The sequence below is a fragment of the Anthonomus grandis genome, chromosome 2 (assembly GCF_022605725.1).
Source record: "Anthonomus grandis grandis chromosome 2, icAntGran1.3, whole genome shotgun sequence".
Taxonomy (NCBI): domain Eukaryota; kingdom Metazoa; phylum Arthropoda; class Insecta; order Coleoptera; family Curculionidae; genus Anthonomus; species Anthonomus grandis.
In genome coordinates this window covers 27,192,165-27,209,048 of record NC_065547.1, presented here as the reverse complement: position 1 = coordinate 27,209,048, position 16,884 = coordinate 27,192,165, and the positions used below count along the sequence as shown (strand labels likewise).

Below are 16,884 nucleotides of genomic sequence, written 5' to 3'. Positions count from 1 at the left end.
ATGTACTGTTCCCTTTGCTGAGGTCTGTACTTACAGAAGGGCTTCTTTTTCTTTGCAGGTTCCCTTGACAAGTTTATACTGGCTTGGAAGGGGCTGCTTTTTTGTGTATACGCTATGCAGGATGAGTTGATGCTCTTCTGTTTCGGGGCACATACGTCGACCTAAAGTTACCTCTCCAGACTGCTACTTGTTTTACGAATAACCGATCTCTTCAGGTCGAAAGTCTTAAGATTTCGGACGAATTTAACTAATTAAATATGGCCGCCACACCCCTCTTGTGCCTTCCGCCAACTCAAGAACTCTGTATTAATAAATAAATAAATAATGTCTTTATTAAGAATAATAACACTATTACAACTCCTACGTCATCGTCAGGTTTTTTAGGAGACTATACTTTACGACAGAGGCGTAGGCATATTTATTATTTGTTTCGTGCTCCACGTGTTTATGAAACTTTATAAGATTTAATACATTAATAAGTTATTTAAATTTTCTGAAAAATTAAAAATAGTTCGCCAATAAAGCGGCCATATTTACCGTCTCACCTAGTACTCCTGGGCTTCAGATCGCTTTGTGGACCTTGTTGAAAAATGACCGTATTGAATTTAAAATAGAAATAAAACACCTTGGGTTAATGATATATTAAGATCTGAAATTCCTTTCTCACCCTAATAAGTGTGTTTTTTTAACCTAAAAATTGTTTTCAAAATTGATCTTTTTTGCCCGAATCCTTAAAAATTACTTACTGCCATTCATGCCATGTGCTCTCACACTTTTTTGTGATACCGTATAAGCAAATTCGTTTGGAGCACACGCATACAAAAAGTGCAACTCACAATTGACCGATAAGTCATTGGTTTAATCTATAAACTAATTGAGATAAAATGGATAAATATGAGGGCTTAAAGGCATATTTACTCCATCATTTTGTTCGGTAAAAAAATACAGCAAAAATCTCTAATAATCTAAATAATACAGCAAGATATCCATAATATTATTATAAGGCACAAAAATGCAATTACCATTCCTTGCTACCGCACTACTTTCTTCAAAATATCTTTTTCGCACAACATTGCGTTACTAACTAGCAAAACATTAGTCTGCAACTATTTTTTTTTAAATAAATTACTTTATTATTATTAAAAACGTTCAAAAGGAGTTTATAATTCTGCAGAATACTAAGCTGATGGTTATTAATATAATTGACTCTAATTGTAGTCTCTTATATAGATTGTTTTCGTTATGTCATTTTATCCTATATTTATCCCTTTGGGAATGCCAAATGAATATGTCAATACAGGCATTGTATACATGTTAATTGCCTAAGTGAGATTAGCTTGCATTTAGTTCGGATTTAACTAAAACTCTACCCGTTGTGTGGTCCTTACTTCTGGTTTCAGCTTGTTTGTACAAAGCTTTTATAATAGTACCCTTTGCGATATTTAGAGTTTTGCATTTATTAAGACTAAATGCCGTATGAATGTGACTGGCTGTGATAAGGTGAATGGCAATACAATAATTGGTAGCATGCACTCATTTAACATAGTAGGTGCACTACGATGCAAAACCACAATGGACTTCGATTGTCATGATAGATTTCCTTCCGAACAAAGATTTCGTCAGTTAAATATAAAAAAAAAAAGTTTTTGATTATCACATTTTTTAGGAAAATCTAGCTAGTACCCACAACGTAGACAGTTTATAAAAACATTTTCTTAGGTACTTTGGTAGATATTTCTATAATAAAAGCATATAGGAGTTTTTAAATTTAATTTATTTATTAGTGACGTAATCCTCAATAAAACAGATAACTAAGTAAAATATTTTTTAGGTGAGCAAAAAATTTGAACACAACCCGCGCACCCACTACCTCTCTACATCCTGGTACATGCAGTGGCACTCGTTCATTCAAAAAACGAGCTCAGAACCACCAGGACCCATTGATAACACAAAAATCGATCCCAACCATATCGATACCGATGAGGCTGCGGAGGTTTCGAAACCGATATGGGACTTTTTCCATAACATTTACGGCGGAGGTCCCACTATTCTCGTCAATTTCGATAGCGACGAGGAGGGAGAACAAACACCGCCTTGTCCCGCTCCCCCACCGGAGAGCGATCCGATCGAAAAAGAGATGGGAGACGGTCCTGAGATCAATGGGGTTGCAGAAGAGTTGATAGAAACGGAGAATTCTGAACCGGAGACGAAGTTAGGCGAATGTGAGGAGGTTCCGACATCGAGTCCCCCCAAGCAAAATAAAAATCATAAAAAGGGGAGTAAGTATCGTAGACGGAACCACTAGTTAATTGCCAAAAATTAAATAAATTGTGTACCTAAGAGGGGAGATAAATGATTTGTGGTTGTGCGTTACAAGGCGTTTTGTTTGCGTATATATGATAAAGGTCAGTGTGAATTTTATTTGTATAATTTTAGATATCGTTGTTTTTGCCCAGCTAAATGTAGGATCTAAGCTTTATAATTATAATTTTTACAGGGTGGCTCGTTTTCCACACGTGTTTGTTTCTGAACCGTAAGGCACTTTGTTCTTTAGGATCAAAAAATTAAAAATGTTTCGCACTGGGACCAAAAATGGGACAAAAAAATATCAGATCAAAATTTAAACTTTTAAGTTAACACTTTTTGAACGTTAGATACCTTCAATGAATTTTAAATGTTTAACAAAATATTTAAAAATGTCAAGTAAATACTATTTGTTTAACCGTGTGAAATTCTGCAAAGAACCAAATATTAACTATTAACAAATGTTGTAAGTCTTCGCAAATTACCATATTTTAATATATTTAAATCGAAAATTAATTGTTAAGATAGAAGTTTGCCCTATAACTATCCCTCTATCTCTAATAGTTTTTGAAATTTGGTTACACTTTCCAATAGTTTTGAACACGCATAAAAATATTTAATAAATCTATAATTCGTTTATAAAACTTAATATAAAGAAATTGGAAATATTTCTATAAAAAAAGATATATTCATTAACAAACAAATGGTAATCTGGCTTAAAATATCAGATTACAAGTTTTATAATAGTTCTTCCAGTGATACTACCAATAATTATTTATTAGTATGTTTTGTTTACATAATAAGAAATAAATTTAATAAGCTTTTCGTTCCTTTATAAAAAGAGAAACGAGAAAAATGCCCATATGAAAATTAACGATTTTTTATTTACAATGTGTAAGATTGAATGAATTAATTTGTATAAAATATTTACTAAATTAAACGAACTTACCTATAATGAAGTTCAATTCTTATTATATTTATTAATTAAATTAAGTAATTATATAAGTCCTCGTGAAGTAAATAACAACAAAAGCAACGTCTTTACTAATACCATATATCACGAATTTTAAAGAAAACCATCCACCCGCTCTCCCAATCCTACATGTTCTTACCTATGGACTCAATATTTAAAGATTTAACTATAGTTGACGCAATTAACCATAGGGGACGTAAGACAGGGTGGGAGTAACTGAATTACTTCACGACGACTTCATATAATTCAATCGAACTTCCTACAGGTAAGTTTGTTTGATTTAGTAATTATATTTTCACTAATTTCAACAATGTTTTCCTCCTGTTCACTTTCGTCGCTTGACACAACTTCCATCTCACTCGCCTCCACATCGTCTATCTATTTCATCCACTGTTCTGGATCTATACTAGCTTTTTATTTTCTACTAAAATTGTATAAAAACTTTTAAAATACTTATTTTTTTGTAAAAATATATTATCTACCATTTAAAATATTTTTAAAACAATTTCGCTCGGGGTACAAAATACCCCGTAGATAATACCAATAACATGACGACGTCAACCCAAGAAGAAAAATGGGTTAGCGATAATGAATTAGCTTGCTGAGTAGCAAGCTACCGGACCAGTGAACGCGCGAGTATTCCAGTGTTAAGTAAACTTAAAACATAACTACATAACCCTAGAATACTGTCGTTACTGGAAGTACGCTTAATACTATGGACACGTAAAATTTACGTAATCGAAAAACCAATGATATATTATAGCAGTATTTATTAACTATATTTTTTTTTCATAGGAAACGAAAAAAGTACAAAAATAATAAGAAACTTTTAAAAAATAGCAGTCTCAGTATTTTTCAAGAACAACTAGGCCATATTTTATCTTGATACTGGCCACATATTGGTTTTTTGCATTTCGAACAGACGACAATGTTTCAGCCTTAGCCGGTAGGACATTTGTGACAGTATTTTCTCGATCCTTTTTTATTAATCTTGTTATCTTCACATCGCCTACTTTTCCCAGAACATCCTCAATAATTTTTTTTTTCATTACCATACCTACCTTTTTGTTTTTTGACTGGCACACATGTTTTGACACAACTGGTCGAGAGTGCCTACTGAACCTTTAGTTGCATTATAAGTGTGGATAATTTCAGATTTAGTGGTATCTTTATCAGTAGTTCCAGATGATGTGTATACACTGTAGATAAAAGTGTGAATATTTTATTGGTTTTTTGTTTATAGGGTGCCATTAGACCTGTAGACAAACAATGAGGTTCTCACCTGGCGTTATCATTTTCGACCAACATTGGTGGAATGTGAGGCTTATTTTTTCCGAATAGTTCCAAGAATTTTCAACGAATAAGTTCTAGAAATCAATCAGTCAGCTAAAGGTACATTAGTGAACCAATTGTCCATTGTTATATTCTGGTGCGTACCATAAATTGGGGTAGTCAGAAGAAATAATCTGCTAACGGATGGCCGTTAGTCTGAGCACATTTATCCAAATATGGCTTCTAAAGCCCACAAGTTGCCCGTCAATTATGACATAGGAACTGACCTTATATTTGGGTCTAAAACTTCAATAAATTCTTCCCATATTTCAGATATCAGATATGGGAGCAAACACAGTGAAATTTCTTCTTTCCGCGCTAGTTAGTTCTTCGGCAAGCAGTTAAAAAGTAAAATATTGATTTACTCATGGTGGCTCTGTAGGGTTTTCCAAAAAAGGAAGCATCGAACATCATTTTTGATCATAAATGGTTATCCATCATAACCGCAGCAAGTAAGTAAACTCTAAATCCCAACAGCGCTCTTAATTCAATCAAATTAGTATCAGAAAAAGTTTGATTTGTCACTTTACTCAACATATCGTCCGGTAAAAACAATGGAAATACAGGTAATGGATCTAAAATTTGCGATACTTCAGGGACAGCAGGCAAGCACATGAGGCCGGATCATATGTGAATAATATTTTTTGCCAGATGTTTTCCCAGCTACGTCGTTGGCTTTGGAACACCACTTGTACTTATTTTTCCGTTGCAAACTTTCAAGCTTGGGGATCAAAATATGTTCCTGAATTGAGGGGTTTCTTTGACATGGTAAAAAAGTTCATAAAGGCAACTAAAGTGTTTTGTGCAGATTTGCATAACTTAGTACAACTTCCTGAGAATGAAATGCAGTGCAAATGTAATGTAGATGCGACTGGGTCTTCAGAAACATGTGGTGTTCTTGTCTCCTTTTTGTGTATTGGAGGTTTACTGAATGTTTTCAGCTCGCAAGCTTTTCTTGAAACATGTTTCTAAGTCTTCATCTGGGTCGCCTTTTTCGGGCATGTAGTCTGGGTCACATAAACTATCGTCCATTTCACTATCACTGCTTTCATATAAGAGTTGTTTAAGTTGATCGTCAATTAGTCCTTTTTCGATAATTTTCGCGTTAAAAAATTGTCGAACAATCCTATCTCTACGTCAGACTTATGTACTAAAATTTATATCGTGATACTATCGACACGTAAAATTGACGTGTAGTGATTTTAAAAATGAACCGACACGAACATTTATACTTGTAAGATTCACTAATCTGTGCGGAAAGCCTTTATTATATTTTAAGGAGAGCACTGCTAGTGGCGGAGGTGGATTTAACAGGGTTGTATCGCTGCAGTGGAGTTTAGAAACAGATACTTAATGTTTACGTATGACAGTATTCTAGTGTTACAAGAAGTGCTCTTATCGTGTCAGTTTGGTTTTGGTAGACCGTATTATTTATAATTTTCACCGAATTGGCGCTGACGAAAAACTAGTCCGGACTCGAACTTGGAGTCATATATTTCTCTGGATCGGTTGTTCCACGGTTGCAATTGTAAAGATTAGTTCCAGTAGTAGATAGGCACCCCTACTGTGGTAACATGAATAAACAAAAAGGCTGTACATAATGAAAAATGAAATGCGAACTAAACTTGCACAACTCGAGAAAGTTAAAGCGAATCTGACCTAAAATTAATGCTCTACCTATTTATATTATTTCATTAAATGACGAAACCGAAGTCGATCTTGTTGCCAACAGCCAAATATTTATCGGGCGTCGGCTACCGAATTAACGGTGATTGCATAAAGACGGAAAAAAATGCAAATAATGCATATTTGATTGTGTGGGGGACTTTTTTTCTCTTTTGAATTAAGTGCCGCGCCGCTATAGATCTTTAAGTGGAAAATTTGAATTTTATCCTTTTTAGGATATTCTTAAATTGGGATTACACAATTCCTAACATACATTACGAATCCGCATCGAACTCTAGAACCCACTAGGCTCTTATCTAGAAAACAAATGCTCCAAGGAAAAGTTTTTCTAAAAATTATCAATGAAATTTCCAAAGACACCAGATATAGCTGCAGCTCTATTCTCTTTTCATTGCTGTTTCCTCTACCCACCTTATTATCGAATCTTAGTGCGATCGATAAAGTATTAATTTTCTTTTTGATATTGTACACTTGAACGCCTTCCTTCCACTGTCATTAGCAGCAAGAAAAAACCCTATACACTATCATGCCTTGATATATACATTATCCATCCCAGAAAAGCTCTCAATTCCAAAGCTTCTATTATATTATATCTTTCAATGTTGAATGGACTGGCTTTTTACACTTTGTTCGAATTTGACAAAGTTTGCGATGTGTCCAAGGCATTACTTCATCCAGCAGGTTTTCGGTAAATAGTAAATCCCATACTTGCAGAGAGATTGCTTTTTCTCCCAATACTTTTGCAGGGCCTCGAAACTAAGATAAACGCCTTACTTAATCATGACTTCTTGTTTTAGGATTAGCTGGGCGTGGTTGCTTTGACCTGAAACTATGTGACTAGAAATAGAAAGTAATAATTGATATATTACTATTTAGTAGCATTTTTCTTCTCGCGGCCGTAAAAAAATCTTGTCTGTCCAATATTCCCTTCCTCATGTTTCTCTAAGTCTCCCAGATTGCCTGAGATTGGAGACTTAGAGGCTTTATTTCCCGATTCCGTACCATGCTCATTTTCAGAGACATAACTTTGGTCCTCATCGTTTCTTAAATTATATTTTTCTAGTTTGATTTAAGCACCATTGCTCAAAAATTCATCCCCGCTTTCTGCAACATCTTTGTAAAAGAAAAACCTAAATAAAAATCCAAAGCTCACACGACTTATAGCACTCACCGCCACCGCTACACTGATCACAAAATACCGAAAAATATATCAAATGATCGACTTTGTTTTCTGTGCTACTGATATACGCATCAACGTGAACTTCAAATGTACTGGGAGTCTTTGCGTCAAAAGACATTCATTTCAAAAATTAGGGCGGGAAATTCAAGAGTGGCTCTATGAGTTACCACTTGGTTGCATTTAAACGATATAAAATCCAAAATGAACACATTAAAAAAAAAAACAAGATGGTTTCAAAAAGTCGGAACGTTACAAATAAAACCCACTACTGCAAACGGAACGACCTTTATTTACAAATATGTTCCTTGTGTGTTTTTTACATTGCCTTTCGTTTTTGAGAAATTTTAAAAAATGTACGTGTTTTAATAACATGTTTGACGTTTCAAACTCGAAATAGTTTATTAGGTCCGAGATATTATGTATTCAACTAATGGATTCATAAAATATTATTCAAAAGAAAAAATGAAGCGCGATACAAACTACATAACTCGTGAACCTTATTGAAGGTGGTGATATTGCAAAAACCCAAATTGGTCTTTGATTTGCAGTATATTTTGTACAATTTATCGCATCCTTCAGTTTGAACTGTGACTTATGAGTTACCCTGTCTTTTCCCATTCCACTTTGGTTGTATAATTTTTGATGTGTCTGTTTCTTTTAAGTATAGTTAAGAAATACCTTTTTCCTTTTTTAATCGTTGTGAAAGAAAATTTTTGATCATACTTATTATATACGTCATATATTGTGAAGGAAAATTTGTGATTTATTTGATCCATCTTTATGGATATCACAGAAGAAATAATAGTTTAGGAATAAATACTCGTACCAATAGATAATGCTAATGAAATAAACATGCTTAACACACAGTTCAAATTATTTTCTGAAACAAATTAATACTTTGATACAAGACTTATATTGTAATATCCTAAAAATGATTCCCAACATATACCCTAGATTGAAGAAAATCGGCAAAATCGGATCTTATTTGGTTTTAATTGGAACACCTTGTAAATCAATCACCCCTTCTAAACAAAGTGCTAAACGGTATGAAACTACATAGTGTAAATTTCATTGGGCATCATAGTCATATAAAATATAGACTAGGAAATATATAATTTATATTATATTATGATTTATGTATCGGTACTTGACCGTAGAGTCGAAAAATAGTTAATATGTTTAATAGTCATTGTTGTCTTTTTTCGAAAAACTTTTTAAACATTTTTTTAATACGTTATCAAATAGGGAGGAAAGAGTGTGAAAAGGAGTATTTACAACACTATTTTAAATTTAAAATAGATGGCAAATAAAATATATTTATTAATTATTGTATTTTTTTTCCTAACCTTTATGCTATTAGTCTGGCCGCTTACGGTACAGGTATTGTGGAGATGCTGTTGTTAATAACTAATCGATTTGTTTGATTAAGATACCATGTTATCGAAATAAATAGTAAAAGAAATACGAAAACAAGTATACACAATACACATAATAGGTCCACATAATAACGCACAAATTATCTACACCAATAAAATATAATAACAAAAATACCCATCAAAATCCGACCAGTATTCAATTCTGTTTCAAAATTTTCACAATGGGAGAACTTTTATAAGGGACGGTTCGTGGATAAACCAGATAAAATATTTTTATGTACAGGGTGTCTCATAAAGCGCAATTTCGGACGGCGGCTATCTTAGGGTGACTTGACATTCCGAAAATTTGACAGTAGTGATTTTAGTGATACTTTTGACGTTGACTTTTTTTAGTTTTGGGGTTTTTGGGAGGTTATCTTTTTTATGTGTAGAGTTATCGGCAGGTATCAAGTGCTGTCAAGAGTTTTTTGTAATTGAGAGCTGCAAGTATTTTTTTCGCAATCTGGAAAAATTAAAGTAATCCTGTGAGAAATTACATCAAAAAGAACAAGGGGTAAGTCCAAGGGAACCATTAAGGGGCCTTATTGGCATATTTCTGCTTTTTGAATTTGCTCATGCAGGGTCCGGTAAAGGTAAAGAGACGTCTAAAAACCGATTTTTTTTTTAAAATTTTTACATAGGTAGTTGAGTTTGAACATTTTATTGATAAAAAAGTGAAGATGAAGTAAAAGAATGTAAAATTTTAAAAATTATAAAGGATTTTTTACTTACGTATAATTCATAATTACGCCCGGCTTAACTACAGTCTATTTGCGACTAGCCATCATGTTGATTATTATATATGCTATTAATTCATTTCTTTAGGTCGTAAACACAAATTTCCACACGCAAATTAGGAATATGAAATATGTAAATACGGATTAATTCATAAATAAAGAAGACTGTCAAATGTCACTTACGTCAACAAACATTTTATTATTTATTGAGAGTGGCTATTGTACTAGTACGATTATTGTAATTTCATTATAGGTACGTTTTGTTTATTTATATAATCATATATATGATTGACAACCATGTGCGTATACATGGGACTGTGTGGTTGGAGTTGGGATTGCAAAAAGGGATTGATACCTTGGGTTGGCGCTAAATAGTGGGTTAGGTAGTCGTTTGAGTCGTGGGACAAACTTCGGGGGGTGATTCTGCATGGAAAAATAATTACAGTTTGCTATATAAACGTATGTCCGCAAATGCTTCGTTTTCCGAGATACGAGGTGTTAAAGTTTTTCTTAAAAATTGACGATTTATTTATAGCTCTGGAACCGGTCGAGATATGCAAATGAAATTTGGAGGGTTTTAAGAGGTAGTTATCGCGCATTTTTTAACATATAATTAATTAAGAATTTTATGTTCACCATTGCATACGGGTAATGATCTCTTAGAATGAGGAATTTTTTAATTCCTCGTTCAATTTGTGACAAAAAACGTCTCTCACCTTTTTTTTTATTAGTATACGAGTAAGATGAGTGATGCAACTGAAGAAAAAAAAAGAGTTATGCGTGAAGCAGCAGCTTTAGTCATAGAGGAAATTCGTTCCAAACTATATTCAATGAATGAGTATCCTGCGACAAGTACATTTTTTGAGGGCGCTGAAGACGACGTTCCAGAATGCTTCAATATTTTTCTTGAAGATGTTATCCTTCCTGGTAAAAGAAAAATATCCGTTCAGTATTGGAAACAGCAGATAACGTCAATAGCACATTCGATCATCAAAGCAACTCATCCTCGGTGCTTTGTTTTCAAAGTTTTGCTCGGAGTTGCATGCTTTTTGAAGAAGACATTTGCATCTAGATTTTTGATAGATTGTTTAGCTTTTATTGAATTTTCATGCTGCTATTCGGAAGTTGAGCTCTTGGAGTTGTCATGGATTTCGAGGCAGCAACCACAAGTTCTTCTCAGTGGGTGGCTGACAATGCAGATCCCCACATCAATACTTTGGATGGAAGAGGTTCTTGGCACGTAATGGCAATGATACCGTGTGTCACCCCCAGCACGTCGATCAGGGTCGAGGGGGCAGTCAGCCGAAAGTACCAAGAAAGAAAATCCATCGATCCAGCAGAGATAAGGCACATTGAATTAGTTCCCTACGACTTTCCCTCCTCTGTCGGTTTGAATGCCAATAAAGTTTTGGATTTAAATAAATTGTATCCAACTCTAACACCAACTGTCCCGTCATTCGTTGATTTACTGTGGATGTATGGAAAATGGAGTTGCGATGTTTTACTTCCTGGTTGGAACGGTTTTATGGAGAAGGTCACGAAATCGTTGCCCTTTAATACTTCGAAAATTCTATACCTCCCCTTCATCAATTCACCCCCCACAGACAATTCAACTGTACTGACTACCCTACTTTATGCCCGCCAAGTTGGTAACATAAGCAAAATTTTGACTAGCAGCTGTACTGGAAAGCGAGAGATATAGTCGAAACTGCTCCATCCAATTCAGAATCGAAGTCTGTTGTGCGTCTTGGTGGATTTCACCTCATCATGTCTTTCATGGACACAATGGGAACCATCATGTCCGGCAGTGGATTGGAAAACGCAGAGGCAATGATTTACGCAGAAGGATCGATACCACAAATGTTTCTCGGAAAAGCTTACTCCCGAGCTGTCAGAGCCCACACTTTAACTAATTTGTCTCCTGCGAAGATTGTCATTAACTCCTTGGATGAAGAAGAGCCGAATTTCCGCGAAACGCGCGACTTGCTGGACGATATCTTGAGAGACCTTGGACGAAATTCATAACCCAACATTCGACTTGTTTTCGAAATAATTTTAAAACAAATTGTCAGAATTCGAACAGAAAGGACCAACAGCAAAACTTTGGGTCCAATACTATCGAATGTCGTGCCTTTTAAGGCATTTTCTCGAATCTGAACGCACAGGCAATTGGACTTTGCACATTTCCACAATCCGAAAAATGCTGCCCGTCTTCCATGCCAGCGGTCATTTTAATTATGCAAAGTCGGCTCATCTATACCTCTAAGATGCTACGTTAGAAGAGAGAATGAGACCCTTTGAGTTTCACAAATTCACAGACCGCGGATATTGCACGATCAGGAGAAGTAAGAAATACTTCGCTGGAATATCTCCTGACCAGAGAGCTCGGAGCAGCACATCGACATGAGAGTATCCCGGATAAAGAAAGACAACGAGGATGTAGAGAAGCTTGACACCTGGTTCTCACGCCATAATCCATTCCCCAACATCCAAGATGTAGTATCCATAGGAACAGGAATTGTAGGCGATGAAACGATCGACTGCTACCGAGCTGAGGAGAAGGGAATCAACATGATGATGGCGACCATTGATGACACGTTTGGTTTCTTGAAATTTGAGCGAAGGAAGACTGTAAAACCACTATCAACTATGACAAGTAAGTTAAAGGTTCATGATACAGTTGTGTCCAACGATCCGACGCAGAGGATAGTCATCTCTCAACCAACATCTGAAACTTTAAAGGAGTATCTGACATACGAGCTGTCGCCGTATCCAATGTCACTACTTGACGGCAATGGAATGAGAAAGGGAAAGAAATCTTCGTATTATGACGCTTTCATCCCATTGAATTCTGATGTCCCTCTTGGTCAACGTCGTCTAAATGTTCTAGATGGTGGTTTTCTTCTGCATAAAGTAAAATGGCACAAAAATTCTTCAATCCAGGACATTTGTGGGTATTTCAAATATATTGTTAGTATAGATATTGTCAAATATCTGCAAAAACATTATTCTGATGGTGAAGTTGTAGTAGTATTTGATGGTTATCCTTGCGATGTAAATGACGGTGGCACTAAATCTGCTGAAAGGCAACGTCGGTCAGTCAGATACAATTCTCCATCAGTTGAATTTCAGCGAGACACTGTCTTAACAATTGCAAAAGGAGACGGTTTTGTCGAATGACAGCAACAAGGACCGTTTGGTAAACTATCTCCGAGCTGCATTTGAGGATGTTGGTTTTACAGTTTGACAAGCTTTCGAAGATGCCGATTGTTTGATTCTCGGGAAAACTCTTGAACTATCTTGTCAGTATGACATGACAGTCGTCATGTCATACTGTGAATTGGGGAAGACATCGACATTCTTGTATTGATTGTCGGTTTGGCAAAGACAGAATCCCAAATCTACTTCAAAAAACCTCGTCACGGGAAAACTGCGTAGTATATCTACTCTCCGCAGTCTTTCAAATATCCATCATTACAACCTTCTACTCCACATGGATGCAACACGACTTCTGCCCCTTATTTTCAAGGGAAACAGAAATTGGTGTATCTCTTCAAAAGCAGTGAAAAGTTGCAATCTTCAAAACTTCAAAAAATTTTTATGACAAATTAAGCCTTGCTAACACCGTTGATGCAGCTGGTCAAGTAATATTCACATGTTTATACAGCGGAGTCAATAGCAGTGATTCACTTGCCACCATTAGATTCAAAAAATTCACTTAGTGTGCCACAAAAACCAAAGTAAATCTTGCATGCTACCATCTTCTCCAAATGCAGCGAAGTATCACAGTCTACGAGCTTTTCATCAGGTTTAAACTTGGCTTGGGAATGATATGGATCCTACTGAATGGGGATGGAAAAAAACCGAACGTGGCTTGGAACCGATAAAAACCGAGCTTGAACCAGCACCTGAAAACCTAATAAAGCTCATCACTTGCTGCTGCAAAACGAATAATTGTGGAGCGGCATGCGGGTGCAGAAAAGCAGGACTCACATGCTCTATTGCTTGCAAGCACTGTGGTGGATAGAATTGTAGTAACATCCCGGTTGTCGATCTTGAAACTGACATCATCGAAGATATTGATCTTGACTTTCCATCACAAGTTATGCATTGGCCTTCAACAACCAGCAGCTCAAACGAAATGTCAGATAATACTGATGAAGGATCAACGGCAGACTCATCTTCAGAATCCAGTGGAACAGAAACATCTTCTAATCAATTACCAAGAAAGAAGATTCGAAAGCAAAAGACGAGCAACGACAAAAGAAAGTGATTCAAAAACTACGAAACATATGTCATAGCCGCATACGACAAATGGAATTCAACACTATTTCAATTTTTAAAAATATTTGTCTTTCTATTAAAACATTCAACTATTTTCATTCAAGTCACTGAATATATAATTTTTCACTTCCTGTGCACATTTCCGAACCAATCATGTACGGTAAAAAATAGTTTTCTATATAACAAAATTATACATATTAAAAATAGATTACGCACAACCGCTAATACATTGTCGGAAAATCTCATACTCATGGTTGTAATAATTGTAAGAATTGTGTATACACGATAATTATCTTCTTTTTTTGATATTTTTTTTTAAATTTTTACGAATATACTTGCATGTACATATCTATACCACCGAAAGTTGATTTAATTTTATTAAGTTTTCCAACTTTGTTTATATTATTATTACATATAATGCACTTATGTACTTCTATGTATTATTATTGCAAAAGGGTTTTTATAAACGATAATGATCTTTTTTTGTGATTTTTTTTTAATTTTTACGCAGTTCATCTGTCCATCACCGACTAAGTTAATTTAATTTTATTAGGTTTTCAAACTTTGTTTATATTATTATTATATTTACTCATGTACTACTATGTATTATTATTGCAAAAGGGTGATTTACACGTCAATGTATTTAATAAATAAGTAAATAAACAATTGCACCTATTGTAAATGTGTAAAATAATAAACAACAATTTTTTTTCGTACTTTATTATAAAATGAAAAAATCTTATGTAACCTTATCAAAGTGAGCAAACATAATAATTTTTAAAGTAATAATTTAAAAGTAAGAATTACAAACAACTTTAATTATTAAACATGAATTAATAAGTAATGACAGTTAATTTCACTGTAATTATAACCACATATTAGTGATAAGTGCAACAAGCTGACAGAACAAGGATTAATGTAAGTACAAAACATTTTAAACGAAGATTATCTTGAAAGAAACAACTTTCATCGAATTCTTTCACAGTTTACCAACAAGGAATATTCTAACAAGATAATTTATAATTTCTTTTTTATTATAAATGTTATACGACTGCGCATGAAATTTTTTTATATCTCTTTTGACCATTGAAGTTAATATTCATATACTATTTTCTTAAATAATCATATAATATTTTTAATTTTCTTATTATTGTTCATTATTATTATTTATAATTTTGCAATTGAAAATATTTTTTCTTATTGTAAATATGGAAGAACATTTTTACATATTTTGAGTATGAAAAAACTTGATTTCATCATACAAAGCAAAATGGTCGTAATTGTACACGCTATAACTAGGGAACGGTTTTTCGGCTAAGAAAATTTTTTAAATGAATTTTGTAGGTTTTTTTGTGACGAACAACTTTTTCGTTGACAGTTTTGCAATAAATAAAAAATTTTTATCCCAAAAAGCGAAAAAATACTTTTTTGGGTACTTTGGCGCCATCTACTTTTTGTAATTTTCATCGCAGCAAGTGGACTCAATGAGAAGAGTTGTAGAAAATGATGTCCCCGACATTTTTTGTCCTTACAAATTGTTCCAAAAACGTTCCGAGATAAATGAAATCCAAAAAACTTTTGAGTTTTTTTAAAAACCCGGTACGCGTCAAGGTCACAAATTTCAAGTTTTTTGTATGCTCTTTTAACGATTTCCGAAAAAAAAGTGTTTAGGTAATTTTTCGTCACAAATTTGACAGATTTACTGTACTATTATTTATATGCATGAGTACAAAGGCTGTACATATTGAGTTGTTCTCAGACCTTACTATGGAAGCATTTATGTCCGCATTGAAACGTTTTATTAGTAGGCGTGGCAAACCTCTAATATATATTCTGATAATGGCTTAAATTATGTAGGTGCTAATAACGAACTTTTAAAATTGTATGAATTTCTAAATAATAATACGAATAATATTTCCAATAATGTTGTAAGTGACCAGATTCAATGGCATTTTATTCCGACTCGCTCTCCCAGTTTCGGGGGGAAGTTGGAATTAAAAGTGCTAAACACCATATAAAAAGGGTTATTGGTGAGACACGTCTTACTTTTGAGCAATTTTGTAGTATTTTGACCCAGATTGAAGGAATATTAAATTATCGACCATTATATCTACTTACACAATATCCAGACGACCTTAGTTCATTGAGGCCAGCACATTTTCTAATTGGAAAACCAATCACGAGCCTCCCTGAACCGGACCTTCATCACGTTCCAGAAAACAGGCTTTCGAAATAGCAGCACCTACAGTACATGATGGATGCAGCACTTTTGGGACAGGTGGCAGAAAGAATATTTCTTTGAATTCTTTATACAGAATTCAAAAATTTTGTTAAAGGTGGGGCTCTTGTTCTAATTAAAGACGATAATTTGCCTCCTTTAAAGTGGCAGTTGGGTAGAGTGGTAAAATTGCACCCTGGAAAGGAAGGTGTTATCCGAGTAGTTGACATTAAAGTGCGTACTGGTGTTATAACGCGAGATGTAAATCGAATATTATAGGGTACTACCGTTCGAATAATTAATGTATATTCTGTATTAATTTATAAGGCTAGAAAAAATAAAATAAAATGCATGTATTAATTAGATAATAAGAAGAAATAAATAGATAATAAGAACTTTTAACACAATTAAGATTTTTTAATATTTATTTTATTCTAATGTTGAAAGTACTTCGTACTTTCAACATTAAATTATATTCACCGTGCAAAAAAGAAAAAATACAAACATTATTAAAACATCTTATATCAATATACATATGTATATCTTACATACATATAAATTATTTAAAGTTCCAATTTACAAATACAACTAATTATCTAGTTCCAGAAAATTGCCCACCGATACAAACATTTATTGCTGGAAATTTTAGTAAAAAAACTTATCAAGAGGAGCAGCTTTTCTCGAGTAGGAAAATTTTGAGCGCCTTCTTAAAAATAAATACATTTGGGATATTTGTTATCTTATAGTACAAGTGA

At 34.1% G+C, this 16,884-nt stretch overlaps 3 protein-coding genes across 5 annotated transcripts in view; 1 reads left to right on the top strand and 2 right to left on the bottom strand.

The window, feature by feature from the left end:
- The window catches only part of LOC126747802 (ubiquitin carboxyl-terminal hydrolase 20), a 46,585-nt gene extending 37,786 nt beyond the window's left edge, over window positions 1-8,799 (top strand). For both annotated transcript variants that reach the window (XM_050456661.1, XM_050456651.1), the window contains exon 12: window positions 1,832-8,799. In XM_050456661.1, coding sequence (XP_050312618.1) covers window positions 1,832-2,305 — 474 coding nt within the window. In that variant the 3' untranslated portion in view covers window positions 2,306-8,799. The remainder of the gene's footprint in view (window positions 1-1,831) is intronic.
- The window catches only part of LOC126747854 (proteasomal ubiquitin receptor ADRM1 homolog), a 421,821-nt gene that overhangs the window by 41,789 nt on the left and 363,148 nt on the right, over window positions 1-16,884 (bottom strand). The window lies entirely within an intron of this gene.
- Window positions 1-16,884, bottom strand: part of LOC126747911 (ER membrane protein complex subunit 7 homolog) — a 325,016-nt gene that overhangs the window by 56,040 nt on the left and 252,092 nt on the right. The window lies entirely within an intron of this gene.